This window comes from Crocodylus porosus, unplaced genomic scaffold, assembly GCF_001723895.1.
Source record: "Crocodylus porosus isolate Cpor-Errol unplaced genomic scaffold, CroPor_comp1, whole genome shotgun sequence".
NCBI classification, from domain to species: domain Eukaryota; kingdom Metazoa; phylum Chordata; order Crocodylia; family Crocodylidae; genus Crocodylus; species Crocodylus porosus.
This window is the reverse complement of record NW_017728925.1, coordinates 6,511,950-6,537,668: the sequence shown is the minus strand read 5'-3', so window position 1 is coordinate 6,537,668 and position 25,719 is coordinate 6,511,950. Positions and strand designations below refer to the sequence as shown.

The window sequence follows — 25,719 nt, the reverse complement described above, 5'->3', positions numbered from 1 at the left end:
ATCTCTGAATCCGAATTGAATCAGAGGATCCTTTAATCGAATTGGAACCCTCTGAATTGATTCAGAGAGATTTGGAAAGATTCAGAGATTCGGCCATAGATGCAGCTTTAAATGTTTTTTCTAGGTACCAGGCAGTTCGTGAATGTTGTGATACTGGGGTGGATGGAGAGCCCCACAGAAGTGCAGGGGGCTCCCCAGTGCACTCGGCAGCAGACCCAGAAGTGGACCAAAAGCACTTGCGCTCCACTTCCGGGTCCGCCAGGGAGTGTGCAGTGGGGTGGGGGAGGGATGGCGCACTCCCCTGGCTCAGCAATTGGTGCCTCCTGGGTCTGGGGGGGGACCTGGGATCCCCCCAGTGGCTGATCACTGAATCAGGGGAGGTGCAGGAAGGCCCCCCAGTGCACTCCTGGTGGACCCAAAAGTGGAGCGGAAATACTTCTGGTCCACTTCTGGGTTCACTGCGAGCACTGTCCCCGCCCCGGGCTCCTGTGGGACACTCCATCCGCCCCAGCATGCAGGGTTCACAAGCTGTGCTGGTACCTCAAAGTATGTAGAAAAAACATGTCAATCTGTGTCTATGTCCGAATTGCTGATTCTCCAAGTTAGCATCAAATCTTCAGATTTGGATCCGGCTGAATCAAACTGGGGACAGTGATCCAAATCAATGAATCGAATCACTGTCCCTGATTTGGGCCAAATCTGAATCAAATACATCCCATTTTGCACACTCCTACTATCTAGATCTGGGAAAATGAGTTTAATTCTATGCAGCAGAGTGACCAAATTGGAAGTCGGGGAGGGGGCAGGTTCTCTTCTGGCCCGATGGACAACATTGAGCAAGTCTCAATGCTTCAGTTTCCCTGGATGGTTCCGATGTGGCTTAATTAAGTAATATCTGTAAAATGCTCATGTATACCAGCTGACATGTAAAGTATAATTATGAAAACTACAGAGTGGAGGTTCTAGGACCGACTGCCCTTCTGAGACTTCCATCAAAGTTTTGCACCTGGGGAAAGAAAAGAGCCCGCTGTCAGACACAACACCTGACTGAAGTGGCCTGCTGAGGCTTCTTGGCTGTAGTGGAATTGTGGGTGGGGTACAGCCAAGGCAGCAGCTTCTAGACGATGTTCTTCACGCCTTGGGGAGAGGTGGTGCTAGGATGGCAAGGAGGTCACTGCATTACATTGACCCCTGCCACCTGAAGAAAAGCCACCACTGAAGACAGAGAAGTGCTTTGGCTATGGACCTGGTCCGCAAGAGCTGGATAAACATACTGAAGCGATACCAAGCCTTTTGGTTGGTGCAGTGCTCTGAATCACTCTACAGAGGAAAACCTACATTCTTTTGCAACAGAAAGCAAACCATATTAACTCCTCTTTTTCCAGAACCAGCTTCTATTCACTCATGGTTCCTCCATTAACAGTTCTTAGTGTGAATCTGCACTCAACCCAGGGGCCAGCAGTTCAAAACCCTGGTTGGGCTATAAATAACCACAACATTTGCAAAGCAAATCAGCTTATTAAAAACGGGGATTATTTCTCCCTCCAAGCACAACAGAAATTTTACCACTGAAGAGTAAAAACACTTGGCTGCGAATGGGGAAGTTCAAAAAGGGACACTTGCAGAGCCAAGAGATGGACACCCTCCCTCTTCTCAGCAAGGTCCCCCCTAAAGGAAGAGAATGGCTTCTCAATTAGAAGTAGCAGGTTTCCTCTCTTCCCCATCCTCAGTCAGGATGATTATATTTATTGGCATTACCAAATCTCTGGGGAATTCTCTTCTGAGCAATATTTATTAACTGAAATAAAACTGTGTGGCAGAGACCAGGGGAGTGGATTCTTCATCTGTCTCTTCAACTGCATAACTTTATTGTCTCTCTATTTTTTCTACCACCCTGGTGGTCCCTGTTTTGTTTTGCTTTGCTATTGCTTCCATTATTCAGGGCTCCCTCTTTCTTCTGGTGTGCAGCATTTCTGTAGGTCAGGGTTTTCTGTCAGTAGTAAAACAACATGGTTATTATAAGGCTCATGGGTGGCTGCAACTGTGAGGAGTTAGAGAGGGGATCTTTGTTTTGAGAGATAGTAAAAGGCCTCTACCATATCAGGTGATCCCTAGGCAGTGCTGTGTGTTAGTAAGCCTTGAAGCTAATAGCCAGAGAGAAACACATGGTCTGTCTATACCAGGCCGCCTGAATAAAAAAATCCTCTTTTGGATAAATGACACAACAGCTCTGTCCTTTTTCTATACAGGGAATACAGGTACTGGCAAAAAACATAAGCTGAATATTTACATGATGACTTGCTGTAATCAACTTCTGCACATTGGGAGGAAATGCAATCAAGGTCTGCTAAGCTATTTAGAGGCTGGCACTTTAGGTCGCCAATGCAAACATTGGCTTCTGGGTCCCACACACCATGTTGCTATAACTGGGATGATAACAACTGTGGCTCTCTGTAAGTGTAACAATAAGCTATCCAAAGATTCTCTTTTTATTCCTTTATTAAAACCACTTAAAGGCTCAATGGGAATTAAACCACAAAAGAGTTAGCCATCCGCAAGTGGGAGCAGTGCCAGAGAGAGGTGAGGTGAAATGGCCTCCCAGGCCTCCTGTGGTCACTCTGCGCACGCGAGTACTCCATCTGCTTTTCACTCATAAAATAGTGGATTTCCCTTCAAAAGATCTCCAAGGTAAACAATCTTTCCTGAAACCAGCCTGTCAGAGTTCGTGTGGACTTCCTGTAAAGGATACGAGTGAAGGCGATTCTGTGTTAAAAAAGTTCCTCTAAAAAGCACTGGGTGGGGGGAGAGAAGAAGAAAAACTGCACAACCTTTTCTAAAAGAGAGAGGGGGGAAAAAAACCCCTTTTTCTTGTGTTCTTGGAAATAAAGAGCACACTCACACGATGAGGATGTTGGCTGAATCCATGACGGCTACATTTTGGGGCGCCTTTTCAAATCCCAAAGGAAAGCAGTGCAATTTCCAAGTCACCTTCCATCTACTACACACTAGACTTTTTCTCTGAAAATTCCCACTAACATAGCATCACCAAAGACAAAAAGGATGGGGATGTTACCTCAGATCAAGAAATAAGCTTTTAAACACTTTTCCATCTTAATTTAGAGATTTTTAACTTGGGGCACAGAGGATCACCTCCAGTCTAGTATTTCTTATTAGTAACTGGAAAAGGGACCATGATTAGATCCCAGAAGCTTCAGAACAGGCTCCCAGGAGGGTCCCACTATGCAAAAGCTGCCAAGTTTTTTTTGGTTTTTGTTTTTTTTTTTTTGGGGGGGGGGGGTGGCGTTCAGTCTACAAGGTAACAACAATTGGGTACCAGAGCCCACTTATCTACTTGCTTATATTATCTCTCCCACTAAACCTTCACAATAGAACAACAATGAGAAACTGGGAGAAAAAGTCCTAGCAAAAACAAAGGGGATCACACCATTGGTTGTGTGAATCAACCTCCACTCTACCAACTTCAGTGGAGCTTCACTGAGGTTCATCAGCCATGGACGTACCCTAAACTCTGTGAAGAGCTACATTTCCCACAGAAACTATCAATAGAAGAAGAATGGGTGCATCTACATGTGCTATTAATTTGAAGTAGGCTTACCATGCAGTAAAAATGCTGTGCCGCAAGTCTACCTGGGGAGCACATCTACACGCTCTCCCTCTTGGGAGCAGATTGGCTCCCACCCTGCTCTGCCCCCCTGAAGCAGCAAATGAGAGCTCCACGCTCCCCCTGGGTGCCAGCCAGGGGTTGGCAGGAAGCATGGGGCAAGGAGACAGTCATTTGCCGGCCCTGTACACATTGGGAGAGGTCCTGATTTGCACAGGGTGGGAGAGCTGTTGCTGGAACTGAGCAGCACCAGGACCAGGCCCCTTGCTGGTGTCGCTGCCCCAGAGCAAATTTGCTCCTGGTTAGCATCTACAAGAGCTGGACTGTGCCATATCTATTGCACAGTTAGTTTAGTACCTGTACTTACAGGTACTAACTAACTGATCAGTAGACTAATTTATTGTGCAGTAGCTTATTAGCATGGTTACTTAGTGACACTTTACTGGACAACAGATTAGCCTACCACACAGTAAAGCATCCCATGTAGACCCACTCAGTTTGAAGGAGAAGCACTGCTGTAGAAAAAGACATGTTCACAAAACATCCACATTAATAGTTCACAAAGAGTTTACAGAAAAAGGAAGATCCTTATAAGCTCACAGCAAGCTCTGTAGGTAGAAAACATGTTCAAGTGTACAAATCCCCTCCCCCCCGGATTGCTTATCTTGTCAATAATAGGTGCCTAGCTGTGTTTGAATGAAATGCTCCCAGCGGGGGACAACATAGAAATCAAGAAAATACCTTGTGTAGGTGTGAGTAGCTTTGCATTGGTGCAGTATACCTGACTGGTCCTACTTGGCTTTAAATATGATGCTGTCAGTACTGAGAATATTTCTTAATCAGTTCTGAACAGTAGCTGCCAGGAAAGCAAAAGTGGCTGTCTATCGTTTCTTGCCTATGTGGAAAGTGTGATTGTTTAAAAGTGGGGATATTTGACCTTTCCATTTTTCTAAATTATACCTATTCGCCAAGACCGTGTCATTTTTTTACAAGTATTCTATTGTTCAAAACAAGCCTTACAATGTAGAATCTCTTTTTGTCCTGGTATTTTAACACTGAGCTGTACTCCTGAGTAACCCCACAACAATAAATCAGTGCTCGTGAGCAAATCGATGTGAGGAACCAACCCTACAATAACAAGCAAATGGGGTCCAGTGTTGCTCAGAAACAAAGTCAGAATAGCAAACAACTGCATGCAGCCTAATACTTACGAAAAACACTACAATAACAAACAGCTTTGCAAGGCCTATTACTCATAAGCAACCTATTTGTAAGCTATGATTGAAGTACAGCTGTGGTGAGAAAACAGGTTTTGAAACACCCAGGGATGAAAAAAAAAAATCTAAGTGATCCTTAAAATACGTATTTAAAATGCTTTAAAAGCACCTGGACTGAGCTGGTGTAATTATGGAAAGTATTGATTGCTAGCAAACACTGAGTTTATATCTTTTGTGTATTACTACAGACCACACCTACACATATATTTCAAGGAATTCGCTACCAAAAGCCAGCACAAATGCTTCTCTGATTTCAGTCAAATAAATATAACAGCAACGTGAGAAATGTGTAACTGAGAACACACACACACATCTCTGAATAATATTCTGATGGAGAAAGGTGCCCCCACCTCCTCCCTGCCCCCCAATCAGTAATCTCAGTTAAAGAAAATCACAGGCCCCGGTGCTTCGGGTAGATAATGAAGCAGAAGGTGTTAATGCTCCACTGATCTTCACATGCAGTGATTAGAGGGGGTCTTAGGTTAATTTTCACCCTGTCAGAGCTTCTAGTTAAGAGACTGATGGCCTGCTGTCTGATCTAAGTGCTTCAGAGTGATAAATCAGAAACCATTTCACAAGCTACGGACCTACCTTGTTCCCGTGGAAAACAAAAGCTCCCCACATATATTACTTTAGTTTAAGGAAGTTCAATAAACCTAATGCAGCTAAACTGGAATCAGGGGAACGCAGCTCTATTTACACCAATTCCAAGGCTATATGCTGAACCGTAGGAATTAAAAACAGAAGCTCCTACTCTACTAGCCATACCAATTTAGAAATTGCTTTTGTTGGGGGTAAGTAGAAGGCTGTCATCTCTGCAGGAACAGCCAATAGGAAAAGGTATGAATCAAAGTGAGACACAAGCACATCTGCAAGTACAAACAGCACAACTTCATCTTTCCTGGATACAAGAAACTGGAATTATATCTATGCAGCAGGCATTGTAATCCCACCCCATCAAAGCTTGATCATAAGTCACTTCCCAGTCACTACAAAAAAGCCAGCACAAATGTTTCTCTGATTTCAGTCAAATACATATAACAACATGAGAAATGTGTAACTGAGAACACACACCTCTGAATAATATTCTGATGGAGAAAGGTGCCCCTACCACCTCCTCTCCCTCTCCACCCCCCCAGTCAGTCATCTCAGTTAAAGAAAATCACAGGTCTCGGTGCTCTGGGTAGATAATGAAGCCTACCTGCACTGGGGAATTATTGCTAAATCAGAGCTGTAATTCTATAATGTCAATGTTAAGGATGGACATCCTCCCCCCACATGCCCATCACCTGTGCGTGAGACATTGTGCTTTGAAATGTTCTAATGCACTGAGAGCTAAAGAGAAAGAATAGCCAAATCATTTACAGGGGCACCATGAGGGAGTTCCTTCTATGCTTCAGAAAGCAAACCATAAACATGAAGAAAGGCAAGTGCATGTGATCTTAGGTTGCTGGCAAGAGTGAAATACTGCCCTGGTATTAACCCAGTACTACCTAGGCATATTGCATATCACTAATCAGTTGCAGACTCATGTGCAATATAAATAGGGCTAAGTTATTTGGAAAAAGATGTTCTCACTGGGTGGGTCTACACATTCGCTTTACTGTGCAGTAGACTAATTTGCTGCACAGTAAAGCATCACCATCTACACATTTGTAGCACTAAGTCTGGTGTAGACTAATTTACTGTGATGCTGGATAGTCCCATCAGACTCAAGTACTATCCGACAGTGAAATAAATTACTGTGCTTAAATGCACATGTAAACAGTGATGTCCACATTAGTTTACTTCAGCTCAAACTGTGCCACAGTTTATTCAATCACATTAATTACACGTGTAGACACTCCCACTGACAGGGCAACTTGGAAGCATTTGGAGAGAGATCTGCTTATTCCATGTGTGGCATTACCTTACCCCTCCTCTCGGCTCACTCAAGCCCCATTCCAGATACTGAAGTCTAGTTTTATTAGGAGAATAAAGGGGAAAGTTAGGGAGCTGGGGCTAATCATCCTAGAGAGGAGACAAATAAGAAGAAGCATAATGAAAGTATACAAAGTACTGAACAACAGATACAGGGAAAACTGATCAGAAGAGCAGAAGGAACCTTCCTTAGAATACAAAACCTAGGGATATTCAATGAAATTAAAAGCTAACAGATTAAAATATTCCAGGAGAAAAGACACTGGGTGCATCTACATGTGCATTAACATGCTTTAGTTAACGAGCATTAAATCTAGTTCCTCCAGGTGTTTATAGATGTGCTCTGGGAGATGGGGTGGCTTTAGTTAGAGAGCTGCACTAATTAAAAGTGCCCGAGCATCATGTGCATCAGCGTCCCTGCACTGAAAAAAGGGTGGCGGGTCACTTTGAATTAAAGCTTATTTGACAAGCTTTAATTCAAAGTGCCCCGCCACCATTTTTCAGTGCGGGGACACTGATACACATGACGCTGAAGGCTGCTGGAACATGTTAATTTCTGTGCTCGATTAGTCAAATCTGCTTCAATGCACTGGATTTACAGCATGTCGGCAGCCTTCCTGCATATGTGAAAGTGCCTTCCATTGTCAAGTACTAAGAAAATGTGCATTATCCTGTCTTAATGCGCATTAACTGAAACAGTATGGTTTTTAAATGACACTTAATGTTAATTAACCTATTTTAATACGCATTCCCCCAATAGCACAGTTTTTTTTTAGTCAAGCTTTAAAGCGTATTAAAAAAGGTTAAATCAAATTAAAGCACATGTGTAGATGCACCCAAATGTCATGTAACACAATTAGCTTTTGCAATTCATTGCCCCAACCTAGTACTGAAGACAAGAACTTATCAGGATGCTGTGAAGGATTAGCTATGAAAATGGATGACAAGAACGTTCAGTGCTGTTAGACCCTGACTCCACGTGGCACCCAACGACTAGGCAGACGATGATCCAATTGCTCAGAGAGCAAACACCAGCAAACATTGCTAGCAACAACTTTATTCAAAATGGAGACAACTTCAAGCAAGCTCCCAAAAACTGGGGAGCAGCCACAAACATTAGTTCTTTCTACATTTATACACCTTGGTTCATAGTCATTAATGTTTACTCTACCTTTGTTCCTCCTTTGTTCCACCCATATTCCCTCCTATCTCAAGCTCCACCCCTGTTTACTGTTTGTTTCATTAGCATGGAATTACTTACGCGTTTTACTCATTTACATGCTTTTTTACTATGAGCACATGCCTAAGACTTTGACCTCCGCTTCCTTTGGTCACTCGCCATTTCTTGCTAACTCCTTCATCTCCAAGGTCTTACTTTTGCTTTATCTCCTGATGATAGCTGGTGGGCCACATCTAGTTCTCCTTACACAATAAGCTACATATCTTACGACACTACGACGTTGTTAGGAAAATGCTTGCCTAAGTGTCTTACAATGTTACTTTAAACATATCATTCTGCCTTGTGGTTAGCAGCTTTGCTGGGACACAGGCTATAGCCTTGTATTCAGCTGCAAAGTCACTGTTCCCTAAGATCCAAATACTGTAACCCTAAAAGGTGCCATAACAAAATATATAAACCAACAAAAGTTTTGGAAGCTATGGTATATAAGCTGATCCTAACTAACAGGTTCTGGAGGAAATTCTCCTTGGAGATAAATTATATCATGACTGCTTCTTGGAGGTTTTTCTTCCTCTCATGTTGCAGGTATTTTTAGTTTCATTGTAAGCTTCTCTGAGCATCTTTTGAGGAGGGGGCATATAAATAAATATTTATAAATAAATAATTACTAGTTACTCTTAGAGGCTTAATCAGACAGACTACCAGCTTCATTCACCTTAGAAGTTCCTGCATGGACACAGAATTTGGAACTGACTGCTATGCAGCAGGCTCATAGGAACGAAAGCTGGCACCATAAAGCTTTTCTTACCAAACCTACAAGTCAACTGCAAGCTTTTCATGGTTGGCACTGAAGAGCATTATTGACTTCCTTACCTGTGTTGCTGCTGGCTGACCAATGACCACCCATCCTGGGCACTGCTGGTCATTGTTATGTGAGACTGACACATTGGAAGCCCATTGGTCCAGGAAGCCTTTGGGAGTATAAACACCACAGTCTTTGATGCTAGTCATTTGTTCAAACTCTTCACACACTCCATCACCATCATGGAAGTAGCACCTGCTAGGTTCATCTGCAGTGAGACATCAAAGAAGGATCATTATTAAGTTTCTTCCAATTCTCTGGGTCCCCAGCAACAGAAAATAATCCAGGCAATGTAAGTGGTGATGAATCCATTCAACCAGGCCTCTTTTACTACAGTGGCATTCATTACTTACCAGCGCAATATGAGATGATTTAAGAAACCAAAGAAAATGGATTGCAGCATTTTTGCCATATGAAAGTTCCCAAGAAATTTCCCAACTGAAGTTCTCCCTGCCTATTTTTACCTGTATGCACTGTACCAACACACAAGTAGAAGACAGAACAGGGCCAAACTGCTGGCATAACTCCATAGTCTACCATGGTTTTAAGCCAACAGAGAATTTGGTTTGCAATGTTTCCTATATAAATGACACTTGCAAAACAACAACAGCTGAATTTAGTGAGGATGAAAGCTGCCAAATTAACAGCCTTAGAAACCAAAGGCCAAATTTATCTGTTTATCCAAAAAGCAGATACAGTGTGGGTAGAAGGCGGCTAAGCTTGCCACACACACTGCCCCAACCAAAATGACTCAGACTTGACCTGAAAGGATCAGATATAAGAGGGGACTTTAGTTTCCTTGTTCATTCATTCTGTGGCTTCTCTAATGAGAGTGCCAACAAAGATGTCCACCAGTGCCAATTTTTTGAGGCTGTGTCTGTGAAACAGGCCCATTAAAAACTGAACTGAGACCCATCTACTTTCAAAAAGACCACAGACCAGTAAAGCCACTAAAAGTCCACTGTGAAATGTAAACCTCTGACCTACTGGTATCTTAATTTTGTATCATGTTGTCTTTGTCAAACCCCACAAGGTATCCAGGCCTGACAGACGGTTGTATTTTTGTCTGGCAAAGAAACTACTGCAAAAATGGTAGGGAACTGGCAGGAACTACTAGCTGGAATGATGGCAATAACTCCTGATGAGAATTGCATTGGTAACACTGGACTATCTTGGGGTAGGTGTCAGAAAATCCAACGGCTGCTCAATTTTGAGTTACTTCCAAACTGCTAAATCCCGTTTATTTTTCCTCCTAGTTTACACAGTGAAATACCACAACATAAGCCAGAATAAATCAGCTTATTACAATTCAATCATTTAATGACCTTACACCCCACTTTTCCCTGCCCCTGTCATAAACTTCCAATTCCTTAACAGTATGCCTGGTCATAAGATTGGAGGATGACAGGTAGAGAATGAAAGATGGAAGACAGAGATTGCCTTCACTTCCATCCTGACGTCCATAGACAACTTGGATTGGAGTCTTAACCCATTTAAAGAGGGGTACCAGCATTTTGTCCCTCTCCAGCTCTTTTTCTAGTTCTGATCTTTCCTTCAATGGAGCACTGAAATCTCCTGCATGTCTCTCTGCACTGTCTGAGCTACTCTGATATAAAGAAATCAAAGCTGCAAAATAACTTCCTGTTAATGATATCTCCAAATTTCAGGCAAGGTGAAGGTCCGAACAGAAATCTTTGAGACCTTTTAAAAAAGTGCAAATAGCAAAAGATCTAAAAATTCCTTATAACTTCCACATGCAACTCACACTCAGACAAATTTATACAGAAAGACACAGTCACACTCTTTGTACTCTTCATGCCTGTGTAAAGCTCACACTGACAGACATGCAAACATGCATATACGTTTCACATAAACACCTAATCCTATATGCAGATACTGCCACTGGCACAGACTTACACTCCCAACCAAATATATTGTGTCCATCCACACAGTCATAATATATCTAGAGGTTTAGAAACAATGCCCCTCACAGACCTGCAAACACAGATTTTTTTCCCACTATAGGCAATGAAATAAGTACATTTATATACCAAGCTTTCTCCTGTGCTATCTCTAAAAGTTCCCTCTTAATGACATGATAAATGTAATAGACCTCTGATAAGATCATGTGTATGGGATAAAAGAATACTCCAGATCTGCTCCAATCAGATGACTTAATTCATATTCACGTGGAGAGGAAGCAGCCTTTGAATAGCAGTGATCCAGACCAGTGTGTGATCTTTACAGAGGCTAATTTGTTCCTGATTATGTTTAAGACCCCAATAAATCTGTCTACTTGAGTCTGCAAAATCTGAGGGAGGAACAGAACGGAGAGACGGAGATGTCTGAATTAAAAGGAGACGGCCCAGATGATTAACAGAGTCTTTGCTGAATGGCACCGTATCATGTCCCTTCTCCAATGCACTGAGTCAGTGTGCCCTGCCCTCCATAACCCACCAGTGTTGCCAACTAAATTGCATTAGGAAGATTAGGTATTCAATCAAGTTCGTAGGTTTTGCAAAAAGATAGGGAATTACGGCTTTACAGCTGTAATTTTCTTTTTAAGAGACTATGTGTTCTTGCCACTGGCAAGTTATTTTGAAACACTTAAGGGTGTCCTTTTATGGGGCAAATAAATTTCCAACCCTATGACTCTGAATTTCAATATGCCACTGTAGCTTATTACATAAATATTCTTGCTTTGGAAGGAATCCAAAGAATTTGAATTTTTCCTGAAACTTCTGGAGATGTGAAAGGGGCAGGTAGAAGAGGCATCAGCATCAAGATGACAGCCAGTGCAGTTCAACTTGGTGTTGGTGACTCAAAAGACAGCACAGGGCCTGGCCTTCAGAGGTGCTGAAACAGCTGCAAACCTCTTGAGAATCAAGTGTACAGCTCTCATGTGGAAACGTTCAGATTGGTTCTTCCTAAGAATCTACTCACTAACAGTAAGATGGGTTTGCAGAAAATATTATTTATCATGATCAGGACTTACTCTCCTAAGTGTGGTATACACACATGGCAAGGTCCAATCTTTGTCTGGAAGAACCTACAGTCCAAGGCCCAACCCTACAAGCTGCAATGAGTTTCAGGTAGCTGTTGTGAACCTTACTGGCACTCCTACATCATACAGACAGGGCGATCTCTGTGTAAGAATGAATTAACACCGATCTAATACCAACTGCAGGAAGACGCGAAAACCTGTGGTAGAACACTTCAACCTTTCTGGTCATTCCATTTTTGACCACAGGATTGCTATTCTCAGGCAGAAAAAAATTTAAAGCCAGTTTGAGCAGGAAATTGCAGAACAAGAAATCCTCTGCAAATTGGACTGGGTTAAGTATAGTTTAAACAGGGACTATGAAATATTATATCATTACCTGGATTAGCTTTTGTGACCCCTTTAGTTCTCTTGGTTCTCTGCTTGTATGCCTCTTGCAGCACATCTCCACTCCCTCTCCCATGCTATCCCTCCCTTTCCTGCTTTCCCACTTATTGTATTATAGTTAGGGAACTACCTAAATTGCAGTGAGACAAATGGATTTTTCATGGACCACTTGCCACGCATGGAGCTGATTTTGTGGTCTTTATACGGCGAGCCCTCCCCCCCCCGCTGCTGATTGGCCAAGAGGCACTGGTGGCCCCACCCCTCACTGCTGATTGGCCAAGAGACCAAATACTCATCTTCAGACTGAGGCATTGCATCTGGCTTCTTAAAAGATGGTGCCAAAACCCTTTCACTTTTCTGACTAGCACTTTCACTGAATCTACATTACTAGCTCAGCCTCTAGAGTACCCTGTGCTCTATGGCTGCAGGGATTTCTGTGCTCTCTTTGTATGTTGGTAAGCTTTTATATTTTTTTCCGGGAAATTCTGTGCATAAGACCTGATGATCTTGCGAGGTCCCTTCTAGCCCTAATATCTATGAAATCTTAAGTAGGTCCCTAAATATAATCACTCACTCTACTTCATACTCTGCCTTTTGCTGTCCTTTCACAGCATCTGATGAAGTGAACATGAGTTCACAGAAGTTTGTACTTTCTCTCTCTCTTATTCAGTTAGTCTATAAAGGTAGATATTTGTTGTTCCTTCTGACTTCAGGCTAACACAGCTACCTATCTCACCTCTAAAACAAAACATAATTTACACAGAATCAATGTCTGTAGTCCTTCAGGAATTAGGTGGGAGGGACAAGATGCTAAGATGAAAAAGCTAAGGCTTTTACCCGACCCTGTTAAGCAGTCTGAAGTCCCTTCCATGGCAGCACAAGCTATGTTTACCCTCCAGAGAGTCAGCAGGAGCCAAGGACTGATGCAACAGCCTCAGAATCAGCAGTCTCAACAAAAGATCTCCAGTTTATGACTTAGTCCCGTAGCTGGCCTTCCCATTACAAAAAGGACACTCCAGACTCCATCCATTATAACCTAAAACCCCCTTTCCTCTTTACTGGACCCAGAATCCTTTGTACTGTACAGTTCATCTTGCTCCTGGTACCACTCACACAACCTATATATGCATATATATATATTTTAACTGCCTACATGCTTCCCTCTGTTGTAAACTGCCTGTTCCATGTACTTTATTAACTAAGGGGGGCCTTTTCACTTTAAAGCTGTGCCTGATTTGAACAGCATGCCCTGGACTTGGTCCTGAAGTGGACCAGATGTTGACCGTAAGTAAAAATGACATGAAGCAATTAATATGCAGTTAACTACAGCCAAATAAAAACCTAGAGCAGTAAAACTGCTCCAGGGGCAGGACCCGAGTGTGTAAGATGGTGTCTCTCTGGAGGTTTTGATACAGGTGCCCCAAAACCCTGAGACGACCTTGGGATCAGAAGCCAGATCATCCAGGCCATCCAAGTTCCCTTCTCCTTACAAGCCATCAGTGAAGGCTTGGGAATTTGGGGGCCAGCTCTTCTTCTGCTGGAATGAAATTGAGAAAATCCAGAATGGCACATGTGTGTTCTCTGCCACTCCTTCCTAACCAAGCACAGGGGCATAAATTAGGAGAAAGAAGCATGACTAACACTGCTGCTTTCTAACAGTCCTTAGATACAGCCAGACTTATAGAAGACTTGGGGCTGCTAGATGCCATACATGAACCAAACTAGCTCCTGTAGGCCCCAGTGTGAGGGTGAGGTTGTCACGGTAATGTAAAGCTACCTTTGCCCCTGCTCCCCAAGCTGCACCAAGTGTAGCTCAACTACAGCAGAAAATACAGACAGGAAGGAACATATAAAGCCACAAAAACTGTCCAGGAAGTGTCTAACATAGCTAAGATCATGGATCACTGAAGGATCATGGCTACCTGTTCTGGGAGAGGCTAGAGATTTACTCCAGTGAAACCGATGAAGTCTGGGCCATGTCAGGAAGCAGCCATGCAGGATACAGACTTATCTGTGATGGGCAGCTTTCCACACCATGAAAAAATAGAGCTACCTAATTCACAGCACAGAGCACATCCTCGGACGAGGCCTTTAATGTCCAAGCAGAATGGTCAAAGTGCTGGGGACAGACACCCAGAGCAGCTTCCTGTTTTCAGCTTGGAATACAGTGATTGGCACCAGAATAGTCTTCTTTTGTACAATAACTACTATTTTTTTTAAACAGGCCAGACAAAAAAAGGAGTATTTTTAAGCTCAGCTGTTTATTTAGGGACGTGTCCAACTACAACAAGCCTCATGCCACATAGCTATTCGTCCGAAAAAAGGGACAAAAATGCACAACCATTGTCTCAGAGTAAGAAATTCTTGGAACAGAGCAGACTTCACATCTTAACCCCTGACAGGTCTGTTCAACCCTCCTCGGGAGGTAGGAGGGGATGGCTGTCGCCTGCAGGTCTTCCCAACCACCAGCAAAAATGTTCAGACCTATTAAGGTCAAATCACAGTGTCTCCCACCTCAAAAAATAGTCTCCTAGTGACTTCTAAAGGGCCAGGATTTGACCCCCTGGTAAATAATCAGTACTCAGGCATTTCAGCTGAATCTCCAGCTGCAGAGTAACATCAATGAATGAGCAGATGCTTGTCCAGAGGTTCCCTATGAAAATCTGAAATGATTAAACTGCACCATCTGAATGCAGAAACCGAGCACTGGCTCCTGCCCCATTTAAGCCAAAGGGAGCAGAGAAGGTAACGTGACCTAAATTCTGAGATATGCTTGCCTCCTCTTTAATGCTGAAAGACTTGAAGACAGCTACATTTCCTATTTCAATAAAGTGCTTGGGGTTAATTTTCCTTTCTGTGGGTTCTAATTTAGGAGAGAAAAATCACTAAACAGGACATGCAGAGACCATTCTGAATAAAGTCACATATCAATAGCTTGCAACGTATGTCATCAGAGAAATAAAAGGTCTGCCTAGTACTAAATAGCAAAGTACATTACAATGGGCCTAGGATTCTCACACTTCTGAATTTCAGCCCTGTTTCTTCCACTAAGTCTCTCGCTTAAGCAAATCATTCTACTTCTGTGTCTCAATCAGCCATGTAGAATTAAAGCTGAATGAGGCTTTTGACACTGTCTCCCATCACATTCTCAGTAACAAGTTAAGGAAATACAGACTAGATTGGAGGTGAATACACAGCTGCTTGGAGTATTGTGCTCAAGGAGTAGTCATCAATGGCTAAGTGTCTAGCTGGGAGGAAGTATCAAGTAGGGCTCCCAAAGGGTCTCTCCTGAGTCTGGTGCTGTTCAACATCTTCAATAATGATTTGATGATGGAACCAAATGTACACTTAGAAAATCTGCAGAGCACACCAAGTTGGGTGGAGTTACAGACCCTGGAGGCAGGGCTAGGATCCAGAATGACCCATATAGACTGTAAAAAATGGTCTACAATCAGCCAGATGAATTTCAGCAAGGGCAAGTACAGAGTCCTGCATTTAGAACAAAATAACCGCATGCACAAATACAGACTGGGGAATGATTGGCTAGGCTGCAGTACTATAGAGAAGGTCCTGGAGGTTACAAAAGACCATAAGTGGAATATAAGCTAACACATTGCTCTTGTTGCAGAACAGGCCAGGAATAGACTTGGCTCTGTTAACAGACGGGTCACTTTCCAAACAAGACAAGTGATTCTTCCGTTCTATTCAGCACTGGTGAGGCCTCATCTGGAGTCCCGGGTCCAGTTTTGGGCCCCACACGTCAAGAAGGATATGGGCAGATTGCAGAGTACAGTGGAGAGGAACAAAAATGGTTAGAGGCCTAGGAAACATGACTTATGAGGAAAGACTGAAAGAAACGCTAGGATTATTTAGGCTGGAGAAGAGAAGACTGGAGAGGTGTGGAGGGGGAAGAGATTTGACAATGGTCTTCAAAAGCCTGTAGGGTGATGGTAGAGAAGATGGAGGTGGGCTTTTCTCAGTGACAGTAGGGGACAGGACTAGGAGCTATGGCCTCAATCTGGAGCAGAGGGAAATAGAGGTTAGAAATTAGGAGGAACTTTCTGACTGTGAGGCTGGTCAAGCAGTGGACCAGGCTGCCTAGAGAAGTTGTGGAATCTTTATCTCTGGAAATATTCAAGAGCAGGTAGGGCAGACACTTGGCTGGGATGGTTTTATAAGCAACAATCCTGCCTTGAGCAGGGGGCTGGACTAGATGACTTTGTGAGGTCCCTTCCAGGTTACTTCATTACTGGTTTTATGATAGCACACTCTTGCCTCGAAGAGGATTTATGCGGAACCATTAGCCATACTGAAAGCTACTATGGTTTCTGGTGCACATGGGTGCTAACCATGCAGGAAAGCAGTCATTTCAAGTATGAACAAACAGTGACTCTCCCTGAAGCTCATCAATTTGCCCTAGGGAAGCAGCTCTGGGGGAAAAATACAAGTGGTCCCATTTGCAAAGGAAGACAAACTATTTCTCTCTCTGGTGGGATGGTACAGCGAGGAAAAGCCATGAACTCATCACTGCCTTGCGAGTCCAGCAAGTTGATACTGAGGATGCTCTCACAGGAGAGAAGCACGTCCAGAAAGAGAAGCCTGCTTGGTTCCTGAAAAGAATGACATCAGAGTGGAGAAACAAGTAGGGGAGAATTACCTCTGATGGACTTCCAGTATATCTTTGTTTTAATAAAATGCTAAAAACCAGGCTTAGTATCCCTGGCCTAGGCAAAACCATGCTAGGCCACATTCCCCCACTAACATGCTACTGCCCTTAAGCATTTTGCTGCCCATAGTGATTGTTTTCCCTGCCTTACGGTTGAAGTAGCCTTGCTAAGGCCTGCACTGTTAATGACTGCTCCTCCAGAAAAAAATCACTTTACAGCCCTTATGACATTGCTGCTATTATTAACTTGCCAAACGAGTCCTTAGAAATTTTGGAGCATCGAGTCACACACTCTATTGGGCTACAGGAAATGGTTGGCTACAAAGTATTTTCCTGAAGCTTAATATTAGTATTTGCTTGAATGGTAACTGAATAGCTCCAGTCACTGAACACATTTCCATTTGCTGCTAAAGCTCCCTGCCCATCCACTACTCCAGTGGAGGCCAATCTTTTTGGCAGGCAGGCCACAAATGAAGCTCCTCACCCTTCCCAAGTGCCACCCCAATCCCCTTCCCCTGCATGATTTACCACCCTGCTTTCTGCTCCTTGCCTTGTGCTCTCTGTCAACTCTGCCGCCTCCTCCCTGATACACTGCATATCACACACAGAGGCTACCTGTTCCACTTGTGGCATGCCTGCTGCAGGTTGGCCACCCCTGCACTACTCCTTCCCAAGCTACCTGGTCAACACTTTGCTGTAGCCCAATCCTGTGAAGTGCTAGGCACCTCTTGAAAGGGGCTGAGCACCTTCCACTCCTTTAACTTTTGCAGGATTTGATTTACTACTCTTGGAAGAAGAAGTCACCATTAGCTGCTGTGCAGGGTTGTAGAGTCAGCTGTCAAAGCCGCATGTTCCTGTGTGGGAGTGTGGGTCGGGGGGAGGGCAGCTCCCTTTGCTCTAAAAGCATGCCCACAATGAATATGGATGGTCATCCATCAATGTATTTTAAGCACATTACTTCTCTGTCAAAGAAAAGAAAGAGAGGAAGGAGGAAGAAGAAGAAGAAAAGGAAAGACATAAAATTAGAGTTGTGTCACTCACTTAACATTGCAGTTTCCCAAGAGGTTCACGCTCCAAACAAGGATAGCAAACTCATGAATATTAATTATTTTCAGGAATGCAATGCAGTCTTCAAACAATAAGATAAAGGGAGAATGCTACACTTAAAGGGTAGTTAATGAGAGAGGTAAAGGAGGTTCCATCTGGAAGGGGAATAGGGAATGACAGCTCCCAATTTGTAGCAAACCATGAGCTGTTACCAAGGATAAGTTGAAAAGAGGTGTTAAAGGGGACATTAGTGACTTAAAACCTGCCCTCCTCTCACCCTTTTGAGCCACTACTGTTGCATCTAGACACTTAGTATCATTTTGTCCCTTTTCTTCTAATTTGTTTCCACTGGGCAGCATGGAGACCCTGATCCAGCACGTTACTTAAGCATGTACGTAATTATTACAAACGCAGGAATACTTCAATAGTACTGCTTGTGCATACTTATAATTACAAGCTGGCTGCAGTGCTTTGTTGAACTGAGGCTTTAGTTTATAAACAGTTGCCTTTATTTATGTGGGCCTCTCTCCCCCCGAAATGAAATATAATGTAAAATATATATAAAATAATAAAGATCCTAACAACAACCACAACAACAATATGATGTAAGAGAACAGAAACTAAGCAGCAGACACAGAGGTTGAGATAGGACCTGAAAATCTTTTGAAGTCTTTTTTAAATTTGCCTATCTATCTTCTCTAATATCCTTTCATATTGCCTTTTCATTGGATTCTTTGATATTTATCTCTGTGTCTTTTCTATTATGTCCTTCTCTTTCTTCAGGAATGAAGAGTTACATCAATGCACAATGAATATGACATACACAACTGGAATGAAAATTAATACATTCATGCATACATATATAAAAAATATACACATGCATTCTTACAGATGCATGTTTATAATATGTGTTTTTTGTGCACGTGAGGGATAAATATAAGGAGATGGGGGCTGTATTAGAGCAAATTAGTCATGTGTATGTTTATTTGCTGCTCCTCAGAAAGGATCTTAAAATGGGAATGGAAAAAGGCAATGGGTCCCCTTACTGACCCTTTCAACTTATGAGTGAGGAGGATTTTCATTAAGTTTTAAAAGAAAAGATGGAAGCTGCCATCTTTAGGTCCTTGGTTTGAATCTGGCTCTGATCCCTGGTGATGAAAAATCATTGCTGCGCTGTGAATGTTCAGGGCAATAGATATCCATCAGCTCCAACAGAACAGGTGTCTGTGTCACAGTGGAGAAAGCTTTAGGTTGCTTTTCTCCTGTAGTGCGCAGGGTGATGTTTATTAACAAAAGAGGGTGGACTTTTCCTCTGGGACTAAATTCCAAGTCCTGTGGAGGGGGCGGGAGGAGGAAGGTTTCCATGTGCAAAAATCTGCAAAGCAGAAACCTATGCTTGTAGTCATAAATAATAACATTCAGGCTGCAGAAGGGTTGCTTACATTGCAGCATTACATTTAAAAGAAAGTATTGCCAGATGTTCTAATTAATGAATTTATTTATTCCAATGTTGCTCTTCGGTTTGGTGGAAGGAATAAAATGCTGTTAAGCTTATCTGTTTTCTTTTCTCTGCATGGTGTTCTGGGAAGGCCAGGACAGCCTGACAGTAAAGACCACACAGTTTTCTCCCCTGCCTCCCTCCTCTTTTCAATACCCATCCCATTACAAGGCAGACTGATCCAGATTTATCTGATTATAAAGAAAAGGGTGAGGGGAAACCAACCAACCAACCAACCAACAAACAAACAAAAAGACCTAATACAGTTACAGGCATGGGTGCAAAGTGTCCTCAGAGCTGCAGGTCACGTGCCCAGAACACTGTGGACCGGCCAGAGTAAAAGAAATTTAAAAGACATTGATGGAGAGGCAAAGCAGCAGGCTTACAACTGGAGGGTGTTTGCTTGCATAATTGTATTTCTGTTCTAGCAAATGAGGTTAGGTTGGTGGTCCCTATCTAGGTGTGAGTACACATGCTCCCACCTTCTGTTAAGCCTTTTATCATGGAGACCTCACACTACCTTTTCATTTGGATACTGCAGTCCATATGTGTAGTGATTACTCCCTATAATTTGGGGTCCAAGCCTGTAAATCCTTACTGCCAAATGTAGCAACTGCAACACTGATTAGGTTGGCATGCTCAAACCCTCACACCCAAATTCAGCAAGTACATAAGCGTGTGATCAACGTTATTTACTGAGGCCTTAGAGAGCTAAATGTTATAAAAGGAGTATCAATATGAAAATGATACAATGTGAAATGATTATTTATTATTTCAGAAGGGCCATAGTGTGCGGTAGTCTTATAAACTCAGAGGAAATTTACATATTTTATTCTTCATTTCTTGAATTATGGTCCAGTCACATAATCATTTCTCAAGCAATATGTCCCACTGAGGTCAAGGAAGAGTTTTATTTGACAAAACATAACAGATCCAGCTTGATGTTATCAGGCTTTCAAGACAGTAACTTCCTATTTCCTCCTAAATATTGATATATGCATAGTAATACAGTCTCCCCAATGTTTTAGTGGTTTCTGATAAGATTTTATCGTGTGTTGAAATAGGCTTTATAATCAGGACTGTCTGAAAGACAGATGTTGCATCTCTTCAGGTTCTTATGGTATTCATTGCTAGTGATCCTGAGGCATAAAGTCAACGGGGCCTAACTAGATCCTCAATAGTATTACAACACGAGCTCCCATTGAGTTGTCTATATACCTTTCAGGAGCTGGGCCTGTTTGTCCTGTTTCCATTGACTTTAGTCTGTTTTTTTCAGATTCCTACTGAATCCACATTTCAGAAACAACTGGGTTCTCTCTTGATTTCTTTTTAACTTAGACTCTTTGCAAAGACATAAACTTTCACTTTATTCCTGCTTTACAGAAAGTGAACAGCGTTTCACCTGCTCTGAAAACTACCTGTTCTTTACAGGCAAAACAAACTAGAAGCAAGACGGAAAAACTATTTCATTTTATACTGAAATAAGAACACCTGATTTGTATTTTATTGTGCTCTTTGCACAAATGGTTGGTGGACAGAGTGTCTCCAAACTTCTATATAGTCTGAGACAAGCCATGGAGCTGTGATAAAAAAGCATTTTTCATTATTTCATTTCTGGTTTGGACTGAAAAAATATCACAAGAAATACGTTTTCATTTTTGAGACCCTGACTCTACAAACTGATTAGAGAAGTGCATAACTTTCAGCAGGTTTAAGTACTGCAATTTAATACAAATATTCCCATTGACTTCCAACAGGGTTACTCACCTGCTTAAAGTTACAAGGATTGTTTTGGGTTTTTTGGTGATATCTGTTACTGGGTTAACTGTATAGCTGGGAGAGATGTTAGACAAACTTTTGAGTGCAAATGGAAGGGTACTTTGTACCTGAAAGCTTGTCTAACATCTCTACCAGCTGCACAGTTGGTTCAATAAAAGGTATCACCAAAACCCCTTGCTTCTCACATATTTCTTGGACTATCATGGCTACAAGAGTACTCCGACCCTACTTAAAAGCTACACTCATGCTTAAGTGCTTTGCTGAATCATGGCCTTAGGTCATATGATGGAGGCTGCTATAGACAATTCTTCAGCATGTTAGATAGACTATGGCTAGGTAGATTGCTCTCTTGGTCATTCTGGACAGAACCAGAACTTAACATTTTTCTGAGACAAATTTGGGGTCTTTTTGTGATTTGTACCCTAATTTCTTAGATTCAGGAAGTGCTTTTCGAAAAAGCATCCACTCCAAACTCTAACTGAGGCCTATCCCAGCCCTAGGCTATAATGCAATTCTGTGATACAGGAGCATAACACAGATGCTGTAGCATAGACGGGGCTTCACTTGCCCACCTCCTCACTGCCCAGCTTTCTTCAGGAGATGTTTAATAAATATGTAAAGCTTGTAACTGCAACCCTGCCCTCTCCTGACAGCTTGAGCATCTTCCGGCCATTGTGTTTATAGTCCTTGCTAATCAGGGCAAAGCAGGCTTGCAAAAGAAATCTGATTAAGCAGTTTTCACCTCCGAAAAAGGGGATTAGCTGGACCTTTGATCCTCAGATATCGATTTGCATCTCAAAAGAGGTGTGACCTCAGCTGGACCTGCTTCTTCTCCCCGGCCCTTCCCCTCACACTCTTTCCTCTGTTTACTAGAAGGGATCAGTTGATATCCTCTCAGGCAGCCTGATCTAAAGCCTATCAAAGTTGATGGAAAACCACCCACCAACTTCAATGGGCTTTGGATCAGGCTCACAATGGCTGACTAGGTTAAAAAGTCCAAGGCTTTTACAACACCACTGAAACCAATTTCTCATCCGATTGACTAGTAGCTGGGGAGGGCATTCACCTTTTAAACCCACAAATTCCACCTTCTTTCTCTCCTCCACAGAAACTCACTGGCCAGTCACTGGGGTTGCTGCTGATTTTTTATTCCTGCCCACCCTGGGTGGAAAGAGCTCTGAACCAGACTTACCAATGCAATTAAAGGATAACTCCTGCCGGCAAAAGAGAGAGCAGCCATCACCGTTGATCTTATTCATGTCATCGCATTCTTCCCCCAAGTCTCTGCAGGCAGGACACATGCACAAAAGGAATCTGATGAAAAATGGCTGAATGTATAAGCTCTCTGCATTCCCTCAGTTCCTTTCTCATAACCCCAAAATGCTTAATTCATTATTGTAGAGCATTCCATTGTGGTCTGACCCTAAAAACCCTTGCCTCCTCACTCCACCCCCCGCCCCTGTCCCCGTCCCCATCCCCACATATCCCCAGCATTTATAGTTCTACTGTTATAAGTCTGCTTCCTCCCCACTACCTCCCTCACATGTACATGCCGCTATCATCCCCTGGTTGGGATATGGGCAACTTCCTTGATGGCTGCTGTGGTTGGTGACCCAGCAGGTGTGGGAAAGAGAACAACCTAGAAGATGAGACGAAAGCCTGAGAAGGGAGAAATGTATGAGGTTCATCATATTCAAAGGGCCAGACTGTGACCTGGACAATGCAGTTGCCAAGTGGGGGATGAGGAGGTGTGAGGCCCCTTCTCTGGGCTGGCTGGACAAGTTACAGGTGGCAGTTGGGGATGGAGAAAGGTTGATGGGGTATGGATAGGATCTGGGCATGGCCCCTACAATGTACCACCAAGGACAGTTTTTCCAGCATGATAGGGAAAACCTGAACATGATAAAACAGGTGGGCACAGGTAATTTTCCCTGGTCAGAGCAAGTGGGACAATGGAGGATAAGACTGTGAGAGAACCTCTTTCCTGGTCTGCTCCTGGGGAAGTTCAGCCTTGCACAGACCCTAACTCAGGACTTGTGGCAAAGCCACAGTTGATACAATGACTGAGAGTGGATATGACCCACATTTTTCACTGATGTGGCTATTTTATCTGAATGAAGTGATTTAGTGCTTGGTCTGGCAAACACTTACTGCCAGGTTCTGCCCTTGATACTTTGAGTTCCATTGACTAGACAGGAAGCACTGCACCCAGTAGACAATGCTTGCTGGACTGGGCCTTCACTTGTAGCTATTCTTGTCCTTTAATTAATTAAATTTTGTAAATGCCTGGAGGCTTTGAGCAGGTGGCTGATGAGCTATAAATTAAATATGGTAAAAATAATAAATCCTAATGCAATTGGTAATGATTATTTTTATAACTAGTGGCCATGCCTGGGCAGAGGGTGAGAGGGAGGAGTTAATGGAGAACCTGCAATACCTAACATTGTCCCTCGGAGCCCAAATCTGTCACTTCCAAATGTATCCCAGTTCTAGTGGCCTACAGAGAAACCTCATGCTAAGAAGTTGCCCTGGAAACCTGGCCTCCCATAGGGCAACTGAATATAATGTCCACCAGCTGCCGGGCCACGTGGGACTTCTCACTTAATGACAACACCGAAGATGTAGTGAACAGCCCCCCTTTTTGTCAGAAATTAACACTAATTGCATATGTATATGTAGCATATATATAATGTACATAGATATATTATATATATTAATGTATAGATAACCTAAATAACTTATACAGGACTGTATATGTACATGTATATGTGTCTATACACATATGGGGGGGAAGGAGTGGTTCTGCTATCTCGATAATTTTACCTATAAAATTAATACCATCTTGATAATAGATACATGGATCATTGGTTAACACACTCCCTCTGAGAGTCATCATACACTATAACAGACAGCAAATCACCATTTATCACAGTTGAAGTTATTATAGAAAAGGCAGTCACTTCTTTTCTGAACCCAAACTATAGATCACTGGGAGAACCATGGTTTCACCTATGCATCTACTGCCTACTTACCTTTGGATAATCCCATCTCCACAGTATCCACTTCCAGAGATGTACACGAGTGCAGGGGAAGGTTCACTCTCTGTTGTCCCCGTAACAACGACAACCTGGTATGTGTATGTGGTACTGTCACTCACCTCCCTATAATGCAAGAGGGGATATTATTTGAGACTTTCAATAAAGTAATTAAGAAAGTAATACTCAAGAGCTACTAAAAAGGAGCTACTAAAAAGGAGCTACTCAAAAAGTTTTCTTAATTCAGGTCCCTTGAAAATTCTTGAAGCACCAGTGTGGGGTTATATGGGTCTGATCAGGTTTTCTTTTTTTTCCCCCAGAAAGCTCTTATGTGGGAATACTCACCATTTTTCTCCATATGCAGTTCAACTGCAAGCACACGTAGTTGCAACTGAGAGCTGCTTGAATGCTGGAGCAACCCAAGCAGTTAAATTTGTTGTGCTACGGATTTACAAACACAATTGATTTTGTGGGTACAAATCTGAAGATGAGTTCTATGGATGCAAATTCAACCAGGAAACCATGAAAGACAGGCTGAAAACCACACCTCAATCTGTTTGGAATAAAGCAATATACAAGTATCTACATATGTGGCACGCCAAAATAATGCTTTGCCCTTGAAGCATGCAGTATTTCCATTGAAGGATCTCAAAGTGCTTTACAAACATTGATTATTTCTCCGTACAACTCTGGGCTCAACCCAACTTCTGCTGGAGCCAGTGGAAATCTACCAATTGATTAAAATGAAGTTGTATTGGAATGACTCCATGATAAATAATCATTAGTACAGTAACTTTAGGTATTTATGCAGAGAGGACAGGATGAGACTGAGTAGTGGGCTACATGAATGAAAATACTGAGGTCGAAGCAGTAGGAGCTAGGATCCTTGTATTAGACTCAGGGTAACTGAGCTGAATATTCATAGTCAACCTTGGGTTAGAATTTCCAAATAGTGGCATATTTTTATATTTATGCAGGGCTGTAAACTATTTATCAGCTGTTTCTGTACATGAGAAATAAATTGTTGCTTGGCAGTAAAATAATAATGTTGATACAATGTCTTCTGGCTGTAATATACTACTATTTATGAGTATATCTCAATGTGCTTTATATGTGAAGACAGTAATGCTATCTCTTCTTTATAGCTGGGGCAACTTAGAAACTGAAAGTTGAAGTACCTTGACCAAGGTTACCCATCAATTCAGTGGAACAACTGGAAATGGAGCCCACTTCTCTCAAGTCTTGCTCTAATATTCTAGGAACTGGACTCTACTGTCCCTCTTACTATCAGAAAAATGTACATTTCCTTCTAGACAGAAGCAAGGAAACAGCTCCTGTATGATTAAAACCTGAATATGTATATATCTATTAAAGTCTGACCAATCTGGTTGCCTTCTATGATGAGATTTCATAGATTTCATAGACATTAGGGCTGGAAGGGACCT

General features: G+C 42.5%; 1 protein-coding gene across 1 annotated transcript in view; it reads right to left on the bottom strand.

Moving 5' to 3' along the window:
* Positions 1–25,719, bottom strand: part of PAPPA (pappalysin 1) — a 220,807-nt gene that overhangs the window by 71,370 nt on the left and 123,718 nt on the right. The window contains exons 8-10 of the mRNA XM_019540642.1: positions 24,272–24,400; positions 22,432–22,523; positions 8,873–9,069 (exon numbers count right to left, since the gene is read on the bottom strand). Of these exons, the coding sequence (XP_019396187.1) occupies positions 8,873–9,069; positions 22,432–22,523; positions 24,272–24,400 (418 nt within the window). The remainder of the gene's footprint in view (positions 1–8,872; positions 9,070–22,431; positions 22,524–24,271; positions 24,401–25,719) is intronic.